At 38.0% G+C, this 10,871-nt stretch overlaps 1 protein-coding gene across 2 annotated transcripts in view; it reads left to right on the forward strand.

The window, feature by feature from the left end:
- The first annotated feature begins 9,855 nt into the window (after window positions 1-9,855).
- The window catches only part of USP15 (ubiquitin specific peptidase 15), a 92,211-nt gene continuing 91,195 nt past the window's right edge, over window positions 9,856-10,871 (forward strand). For both annotated transcript variants that reach the window (XM_014544124.1, XM_014544126.1), the window contains exon 1: window positions 9,856-10,022. In XM_014544124.1, the coding sequence (XP_014399610.1) occupies window positions 9,968-10,022 (55 nt within the window). In that variant the 5' untranslated portion in view covers window positions 9,856-9,967. The remainder of the gene's footprint in view (window positions 10,023-10,871) is intronic.

Below are 10,871 nucleotides of genomic sequence, written 5' to 3' on the forward strand. Positions count from 1 at the left end.
CTTAGAGTTGCAACTCAGAGGCCGGCAACGTTGGAGTCTGCAGTCACTGAAGCAAGGAAGCCTCATGTTCGCTTCCAGCTGCCTGGCTGCCGGCCGCCATCTTGGCTGACAGTTAATTTGCATAAGGATATGCTGATTAGCCAATGGGAAGGGTAGCGGTCGTACGCCAATTACCATGTTTCTCTTTTATTAGTGTAGATAAAGCATTTATATTCTGTTTTGCAATATTAGAATTTTAATTTAAATAGAGCAGTGATAATTCTGTTTGTTTTTAAAATGTCTATGGCCTTTCCGTTGGCCATTCTCCTTTAGGGAAGGCCCCATTGGCAACAGCCCTTGGTACCCAGCTGAAATGGCATGATCCTAAAGTCCCACCTCCATAAGGACTGGCAGTGGCATATTTCCTCATGGTTTAACCATCCTGCGTGGAATAAGGCCCAGCAAGCCAAAATGCAATGCATCACTCTGTGCCCTGACCCCTAACCCTAACCCATCCAGTCCATAGTGAGATGCCCCAGGGTGAGGTACCACACCAACTGCTAGCAGCAGGGCTTAAGGGTGGATGGCATCCATAGAAAGGTGCCACAAACCATTGGGATGTCAGTGGATCTGAGGAGGCAGAACAAGGCCACCAAGTCTCTTCAGGCTGATATGAATGGCTGAAGGAATAAACCTTAAAGCTCACACTCTTCTCAAGGAAGCCCTCGGCCCCCAAGAAGGGAGACAGTTCAGCTGAAGAACTTAAGTTGGCCACCCAACTGACAGGGCCATCACAGAGGCAGAGAACTTTAAGGCATTTGCCAGTCTTCCCATGGCCTGTGCCACTGCCCTGCTCTTTGCGTCTGGGCAAAAAGAGCCAAGAAATCTGCAGTTTAGGATGTTTAAAAGAAGAAATAAAGTGCTATTGGCAACTTGTTATAAATAAAATAAAATGTGGCAGCAGAATGGAGAACGAATTAAAAGTATGCTAACTTAAAACAGAGGGACAAGTTAGGCAGCTGTTACAGTAATCTATGCCACTAAAAATGGGTAAGAGGAGATACAAAACTAAGATACTTTTCTGAAAATGAAGAGGAGAGAGATTTGATTACTAGATGTTATGGGATTATGGAGGAATATAAGATAATTCTGGTTTCTGGCTTGGGAAGTTAAATACTGATGACATCACATAGTAAAGAAATATCAGAGAATAATACATTTGGTGTTGAGATGATTGGCAACTCAAGGTTTAAATGTTTGAAAAATCGAAGTTGACATGGACTAGTAGGAATTGGAAATATGGTTCAAGAACTTGGGGACTGGCCCGGGAATACAGATTTTGGAATAATTGGTATGAGAGTGTGTAAACAGTAAGAGAAGAAAGTAGAGAACAGCTCTGTGGAATACTAACATTTAAACAGAGCAAAAGAATGTTTTTGTTTTTTAAAGAAAGGAGTATCCCTTCCCTCAAGAAAAATGGAATCACTTTCTAAAAAATATTGATAAGGTACATAAAATTATGGATCCTTTGGATTTGTTAGGGTGAGTGCTGGTGACTTTGTGAGAACCTTTTTGAAGGCCCATTGGAGTAGGAAGACCTACGGTGCCCAGTTGCAGAGTAAAATGAGGGTTCTTCCAGTCAAGATGGCAGCGTAGGTAAACTCTGCACTCACATCCTCCAAGATCACATCAAAATTACAACTAACCCAGAGAAAAACCATCATTCAGAACCATCTGAAATCTGGCTGAATGGAAGTACCATAGCTAGAGAATTAAAGAAGAAACCACATTGAGACTGGTAGGAGGGGCAGAGGCTGTTTGCAGAATCATGGAACCCGCTGGTCAGATACCCACATGTGGTGTTTTATTAATTGGGAAGGCTATCTTGCCTGCGGAAAGTCTGTGTGAAGAGTAAGGAGTCCCAGTCCCACACCAGACCCCTCAGCCCAGGGTTCCAGTGCTGGAAGAGAAGTCCCTGTAACTTTGGGCTCTAAAAACCAGTGGGAATTGTGGTTGAGTGACTTGGAGAATACTGGAGTCCCAGGTGTTTCTCTTAAAGGGCCAGTGCACAGATATACTCAGATTCACTTCCTCTGAGCTCCAGCACTGGGGCAACAGCTAGAAAGGATCCATACGAGTAGGAACTAAATTGTTTGGCATCAAGACAAGAACTGGGAGGCAGCTTTCTCCCAGACAAAAGTGCTGGCAGAGACCATTGTCTCTATGCTGAGACCTCCCCTGCCACAGAGATGACTGGCAGGCGCCATATCTGACCTTCCATCACACTGTTCCCCTGTTGCTGGTGACTCCCTGAGATCCCACCCCACCCAATTTGCTGCCCCACCCAAGCTCTCTGCAGTGGTCTTCCCATATGAATATCTTGCCCTGGCTCAGGCTTCAGGCTTTTTAAAAATCTCTCAAACAAGCAGCAGCTGGCCTCAGAATGCCTCATACCTCTCAGTAAGAGGCCTCAGGCCCAGCACTGGCAGCAGCCTGCCTTGGTTCACAGCTTGGCCTCTTCTGGGCACTCCAAGTCCAACCTAAGTAGCAGTCAGCTGCAGATCGCTCTGTAGCTCATGCTGGGTGGCCCCAGGCAGGGCAAGGAAGTAGCTGACTTTGCATCTCCCAGGAGGCCCCAGAGCCAGTGTATCCAGTGGTCAGCTTCAGACCACATCAGATCACAACCCTACCACATCCATGAGTAACACACTCAAGGGTCAGACTCAGACAGCTCCAAAACCCCACTGAAGCAAGTCCTTCTCCATAGGGGTGGCTCCTGCATAGCAGCTCTTCTATGTAGTTGCAGCTGGTCCTCACAGCCAGTTGGCCTGGGGACCAGTCCCTCCTAGTGATGCCAACAGTAAGCAGAGTCAACTACAACAGGACAGTACACACACAGGTGATTGGGGAGGCTGAGTCACTGGGCTCTACAGGACACCTAATACACAAGGCCACTCTGCCAATTCGAGGTAACATATCAGCTCTACTTAATACATAGAAACAAACGCAGGGTGACAGCCAAAATGCAGAGACAAAAAAATGTCACAAATGAAAGAACAGAAGAAATCTCCAGAAGAACTAAATGAAATGAAAGCAAGCAAACTACCATATACAGAGTTCAAAACAATGGTTATAAGAATTTTCAAGGAACTTAGAATATCAATGACATAAAAAAGGAACACTCACAAATGAAGCCTACACTAAGTGAAGTGAAGAATAATTTATAGGGAATCAAGAGTAGAGTAGACGATACTGATAATCAAATCAGCAATTTGGAACATGAGGAAGTAAAAAATACCCAATCAGAAGAGCAAAAAGAAAAAATAATACAAAAAATATGAAGATAGTATAAGGAGCCTATGGGACAACTTCAAGCATACCAACATTCACATTATAGGGGTGCTGGAAAAAGAAGGAAGGGAGCAAGAAATTGAAAACCTATTTGAAAAAAATGACAGAACACTTCCCCAACCACGTGAAAGAAATAGACATACAGGTCCAGAAAGTGGTTAGCTTCCCTGAGTGGTCAAACAAGATGAACCCAAAGAGGCCTACACCAAGACACATCATAATTAAAATGCCAAAGGTTAAAGCCAGAGCTAATCTTGAAAGCAGCAAGAGAAAAGCAGTTAGTTACCTGCAAGGGAGGACCCATAAGATTGTCAGCTGATTTCTCAACAGAAACTTTTCAGGCCAGAAGGGATTGGCAAGAAATATTCAAAGTGATTAAAAGCAGGGACCTACACCAAGGTTACTCTACCGAGCAAAGCTATCATTTAGAATTGAAGGACATGTAAAGAGCTTCCCAGACAAGAAAAAGCTAAAAGGATTCACCAAACCAATATTACATAAAATGTTGTAGGGTCTTCTTTAAGAAGAAGGAGGAGGAGGAGGAAAAAGGTAAAAATATGAATAATAAAATGGCAGTAAACACATATCAACAATTGAATCTAAAAATTAAAATAAATGAACAAGGAATCTAATGAACAAAATAAACTGATGAATAAAATAGAACCAGAGGCAAGGAACATGGAACAGACTGAAGAATCACAGAGGGAAGAGAGTGGGGACAGGAAGAGATTAACCAAAGAATTTATATGCATATACTAGTATGCATAACCCATGGACACAAACAATAAGGTGGTGAAGGCCTGGGGTGGGCAGAATCCAGGTCAGTGGGGGAGGAAGAGGGAGGCATTGAGGGGGTTAAAGGGGAGGCATCTATAATCTCAAAAAATATTTTTAAAGAAATAAAAAAGTGAGGGTTGGAGAAGGATAAGCTTGACTGCAAGGATAAGTCAGAAAATGGGAGTAGATAAATAAGTATGGGAGATGGGAAGTGGTTTGGGAAGAAAGGAGGAAATAAATGGTCCTTTTATATGCTGGTGAGAAACAAAAAAAGAAAAGATTCTGGGAGGTAGAGCTCTAATTTTTTCTCAAATACATAGCCAGATCTTTCCCCACTAGTTAGTAATGATGCTTTTGGCATACGTCATAGTTTCACATATATGATTCTGATTTTTTGTTTCTTTGTGCTGTTTTCATTGGTCTTTTTTGCTTCTCCCAGTGCCAATATCACATTTTCTTTTTTTTTTTTCACATTTTATTAATCACAGGCCTGGCACTTGCTTTGTAACCTTGGGTGTTAATTTCTATGTGCCTATGAAATTTTAATAACTCCTACCTCCTTCGATAGAGTAAATGAGCCAATATATTACAGCAGTGGTCGGCAAACTCATTAGTCAACAGAGCCAAATATCAACAGTTAAACGATTGAAATTTCTTTTGAGAGCCAAATTTTTTAAACTTAAACTATATAGGTAGGTACATTGTTATTAACTTAATTAGGGTACTCCTAAGCTGGCTTTTGCTAAAAACATCCTCAATCTGATTGAGGTACATTCACTGAGGTCGACCCCTTCCAACTCTCCCATCCACACTCGTCTTGTATACTTGTTTTGTCTATCTCCTTTCCGAAAACTGACTTCTGCACATGGGCCACGAAGTTTCAATCGCACTGTACGTGCGCACCCGCACGTGGTATTTTGTGTAAGAGCCACACTCAAGGGGCCAAAGAGCCGCATGTGGCTCGCAAGCCGCTGTTTGCCGACCACTGTATTAAAGTATGTGCCTGGCACAAGAGTAAGATCAAATGTTAGGTATTTTATTATTAAGTAATTTCTATAATTAAGAAAGAGTTTCCCAAATTGAGAGGAAATAGAAGCTTATGGAAAAATTCTACAAAAGAAGTGACATTTAGGCTCTCAATAAGGTGATAGTAGACTAGGTGTTGAGAGCAATAGAATATTCTAGGCAGAAGGAGCCATGAGGCAGAAAATGTGTGTCCAGAAACAGAAAGAAGCCTCTTGTAGCTAGATCTCAGCACAAAGATAAATGGTACTAGATGAGACTAGAAAGGGAAGGAGGGCCCTAACCGGTTTGGCTCAGTGGATAGAGCGTCGGCCTGCGGACTGAATGGTCCCAGGTTTGATTCCGGCCAAGGGCATGTACCTTGGTTGCGGGCACATCCCCAGTAAGGAGTGTGCAAGAGGCAGCTGATCAATGTTTCTCTCTCATCCATGTTTCTAACTCTATTCCTCTCCCTTCCTGTCTGTAAAAAATCAATAAAATATATTTTAAAAAAAAATAAAGGTACGGAGGAGCAGATCAAATAAAAAATACTCACATATATTTAAAAAAAGTAGTAGTACTTACTTTGTAGAAAGTTATCAGAATTAAATGAGGTAATGAAAGTAAATTCTTTGGCTCAGTGCTGGCACACAGCTTAAGTGCTTAATGGTTATTCATAGAAATATGATTATTAACATATTAACTTTAATAAACATTTATCCAACTGAAATTAACTCTCATAGCCAGTTTCTCTCTCCAACACCTTAATTTATAATACCTCCTTTATCATATACTCAATTCTTATGTGTCCTTTGGCCCTGCTAATGGACTCGGTTTTGTCTTCTTGGTTTATATGTTGATTATTTTATTAAAGTATCATAATTTTAATTATTATGGCTTTATTAAATTATTATTTTAAAAAAGACCTGTTAGGCAATGTTAAGAATTTAGCTTTCATCCTAAAATAATAGTTATGACTATTTGTGAAGAATAAAAGTCATGAAATAGCAATCTTTGCAAATAGTTATAACTATTCAAAAAAGAAACTCAGAAGCTAAAATTGGGCTTATCTGGACCCTAAGAGTATACCAAGGATTAAGAGTGCTGTTGAGAATGTATAAATTCAGGTCTTTGTTCATTCATTTGTAATGTTGGTGAGCTATTGGTTCTGTTCTAGGCTTTTGTCGGGTCAAGTTGAGGAATTGGGATTTTGGCAGATTCATAGATTAGGAGTAGAGTTTTTACAGTACAACAAATCTATGTAAATGTCTTAAAATAAATTTTGATTTGACTACTTATCTAATATTGTCTTTGGTGAGTAAACCTAAGAAGACTACACATTGTTTCTGTAACAGATGCTCCCATTTTTTCTACTTCTCTCGTATTTCTTTACTACAGTAAGTAAGATATAGATGGTCTGTAATACAAGTATGATGCCCCTTTGCAATTGAAGATAGTGTTGAAAGCAGCCAAATAGTCATCAAACGGGAGAGTCTCCTCTCATAATAATACCATGTTATGGCAGCAGATGAACACTGCTCAGTGCAAACCTCCACTATAACTGTGAAGAATATATTAAACTAGAGGCCCGGTGCACGAAATTCGTGCACTGGGGGAGGGGGTGTCCCTCAGCCCGGCCTGTGCCCTCTCGCAGTCCAGGACCCCTCACTCCTTACCGCCCGCCTGCTTGCTGCTTGGCTTGCTGCTCCTTAGCGCTGCCACGGAAGTGGGGGAGGCTCCCGCCACTGCCGCTGCACTTGCTAGCCGTGAGCCTGGCTTCTGGCTGAGTGGTACTCCCCCTGTGTGAGCTCACTGACCGCCAGGGGGCAGCTCCTGTGTTGAGTGTCTGCCGCCTGGTGGTCAGTGCACATCATAGCAACTGGTTGTTCTGGTTGTTCCACCATAACAGTCACTTAGGCTTTTATTATATAGATACTTGGGGAGATAAAGCCCCATCATTTAGAAATACCTTTTAAATAAATATAATTTTGATACCATTCCACTAATAATTTTTAAAGTAAGTTTTATAAATTGCATTTTAAATTACATTACTAGAGGCCTGGTGCACGAATTCATGCACGGGTGGGTCCCTTGGCCTCGCAGGTGATCGGGGCTGATCGGGGGCTGGGGGGTGGCTGACTGAGAGGAGCGGCTGTGGGAAGTTGGCCAGGGAGGGACTGCTGGAGGTTGGCCAGCTGGGGGAAGGGAACCACAGGAGGTTGGCTGACCAGGGGGAAGGACCGCGGGAGGTTGGCCGAATGGAGAGAGGGACTGCGGGAGGTTTGCCGGCCACAGGAAGTTGTCTGTGGGAGCTCCTGCATTGAGCGTCTGCCCCCTGGTGGTCAGTGCATGTCATAGTAACTGGTCATTCGGTCGCTTAGGCTTTTATATACATAGATAGATTGTTAATCTATAAATTTTAACACAATTCCAATAAAAATCTTAAACTGTTTTTTGATGGTGGTTTTGTGTGTGTGTGTGTGTGTGTAACTTAATAAGCTGTTTCTAAAATTCATATGGAAGAGCAGATGGCCAAAGATAGTTAAGACAATTTGCAACACAAACAAGTTGGGAGAACTTGCCTTAAAATATATCAGGATTAAAATAATTAAGACACTGTGAAATTGAAACAATGATAGAAATGAAGATGAATGGAATAAGGGAAAGATCATTTAGTGTGACTTTTTTGCAAAGAAAGCAAATAAAATGTCTGAAACACTTGTTTAAATTGCAAAGGAGAAAGTAAAAATTTTTTGATGGGTGAAATACAATATAGTGTAATTTTATTATCAATTTAACATATAAACTCATTACTAATCTAAACTATTTTATTTTAGAAATAGGATTCTTTTATGAGTTAGTCTCATAATATTTTTTCCTCATAAATCTCAAATTTTATGATTTGGGGGCTCTTACTTGCATAACCCTAATAGTGGTTTGAGGTATTGATGTATAGAAATTCTGCCATATCCACTTTTTTCCCCCATATTTACTTTTAAGTAATTAAGCTGTTGATGAATATTCTTTAAGAATAGTGGTGTTTTGTTAGGATGCTGTATTTGCTTCAGAGATTTTTATTCTGATAGTGCTATATATAGTAAGCACAAAAACATCAGGATGATGATCTAAAAACTTGTTTACGTGTCTTGTTAACCTTTACTTTTGATTTTGTTTGTTTGTGATTGAACCTGGTTAAATGTGGGGAAAATGTTTTTGGAAGAGAATTAAAATAATTATGAACCAGTGACAAAAGCAATATTTCACAGTAGGTATAATATAGTCAGAATAAATTTGTAAAGTTCTTAAGGCTTATGATTTTTTTATGCTCTCTTTATTAGAGAACCATTATTTTACTTTTTTCTGTCACTGGTTATCTAATGAGGATTATTTTTTTTAATTTTTTAAAATAAGATGAATATAGTTAAATAGTTGGTGTGTCACATTTATAAAAATCAATCATATATCAATCCGGCTTGTCCTAGTAGATTATACTACTGTATGAGAAACAGTTGGAGACAGTATAGTTGTTATTAACAGTTTTGGTAAAGAAACTAATTATTTGTTAAGTTTTTTTAAAAAAAAACTTGGATAATAATAATTATAATCAATCTTGCAAACCTTTAATAATTGCTTTTCTTACTCCCAAAAAGATACACTAAAATATATGTAATTAACAGATGGTATTTGTAAGTTTTTTGCAAAAGAACCATTTTTCTTGTTATATTTTATCACATTACATTTTAAAATTTGTTTTGATTTTTATGATTACCATTAGAATTTTCAGCTGGCAAATATTTTAATGAAGAGATATTACTTGCATTTTTCAAAAAGTGCTATAAGGAATTTTTAAAAATGTGTATGTTAACACTTATTATCTAATAGTAGATATATAGAATAATAGAAATAATACTTTATACAAGTGAAATATTTTTCTTTAAAATACTGTGACATTAAAATTATTCTCAATAATCTTTGAAGTAGGTACGTACTTTAATATATATATAATGAAATACAGTAAAACCTCTATATAGCGAACTAATGCAGGCGAGGATTTGTAAAAGCCAAAAATCCATTATATAATAAAGTAGGTTTTCCGAATGTGTATGCTAAAAAATTTACAAGTTAGTTTATCTATTTTTGCTTATGTAGACTTGTGTGTAATTAAAATTAAGTATGTATGAAAAGCTTAATTTCACAGAAAACTTTTCTATATGTATTACAGTAATTTTAAATTTATATGAATAGATCTAGTAAGTACATGCATTCACCAGTCACCCAGTAAACAAATGCACAGGGCTGGGGCTAGCGCACCCAGTATGTGTTCAAACTGCTGCAGAAAGTCAGGCTAGGTGACAACAGAACCAGTTACTGAGGGCAATGCAATGTGATTATGTGCTAGTAATTAACCGAACATTATTTATAAGCGGTGACTTTTGAATTTTAAATATTTAGGCTATAGTTGTGGATATGTAATATTTATGTCAGCGAAATTGCTACAGTGTTTTTTCCAACATATGGCCTGTTCGCTAAAATTTATTAAAAAGAACAGTGAATTAATAATAAAAATAACCTGTTAATTTAATTATAAGCAAATATTAGTTAAAAGCATTTTAAAATTAACAAAGTGTTAATTTTCACATATGACATATAGACCAGAAATTTTGTTCATTAAAATCCAAAGTTCGTTAAATTGAGGTCCGCAAAATGAAGGTTTACTGTATCAAAAATAGCTTCTGTGCTGTTCCTATAGTTCCAGGTTTTCCTTTACCAATTATTCTTTTTTAGGTACCTAGTTGATAGTCGCTGGTTCAAACAGTGGAAAAAATATGTTGGCTTTGACAGTTGGGACAAATACCAGATGGGAGATCAAAATGTATATCCTGGACCCATTGATAACTCTGGACTTCTCAAAGGTATTATTTTCTTCTTTCAGTCAAATTGTAAATGTGTTTCTTTCAAATATGTTATAGTCAATGTAGGGAACACAGAAAATGTTAATGTACATATATTGATAAACTAGAAATTTCTTTGTATTGTAGATTTGATATAATGAACTCAGACTATTCTGTTAAAATTAGTTTGAATCGTGACAAATTTTGTTTTTCATTTATGATGTAATATAGGTTTATTATTTAAACCTTTAAATGAAGAATGTAAGTTAGAAAGTGCTACCTTATTATTTTGGGGGGAATGTTGTGTTGTATATTGTTTTTCCTAATGGATACAGACATTTTTAAGTTGGGGAGCACTAACATATGTTTACATTCTTGGATCTTTGCATTAATAAAGCCCAGTGGAAAATGTGGGCAAAGATTTCAACAGATGCTTCACCAGAGAAGTTTTCAAAAAGCATATGCAAAGATATTCAACATTATTAGTTATTAAAGAAATGAAGAGTAAAACCACAATACATGTATTAAAATAATTAAAATTTAAAAGACTGACCCCATACCAAGTGTTGACATGGATGTGGAGCAAGTAGAACTTTAATACACTTTCTGGGAGTGATACAGTCTGGCGATTTTCTAAAACACTAAGAATATTTACCATAGGAACCAACCGTTCCATTCTTAGGCATTCACCCAAGAAAAGTGAAAGTATTTATTCATATGGAAACTTGTACACAAATGTTTATAGCAGTGTTATTTGTAATAGAAAAAACTGGAAACAACCCAAAATGCCCATCAACAGCTGAATGGATAAACAAATATATCTATATAATGAAATCCTACTGAGCAATTAAAAGGAATGAAAAAAAAATA

This window comes from Myotis brandtii, unplaced genomic scaffold, assembly GCF_000412655.1.
Source record: "Myotis brandtii unplaced genomic scaffold, ASM41265v1 scaffold352, whole genome shotgun sequence".
Taxonomy (NCBI): domain Eukaryota; kingdom Metazoa; phylum Chordata; class Mammalia; order Chiroptera; family Vespertilionidae; genus Myotis; species Myotis brandtii.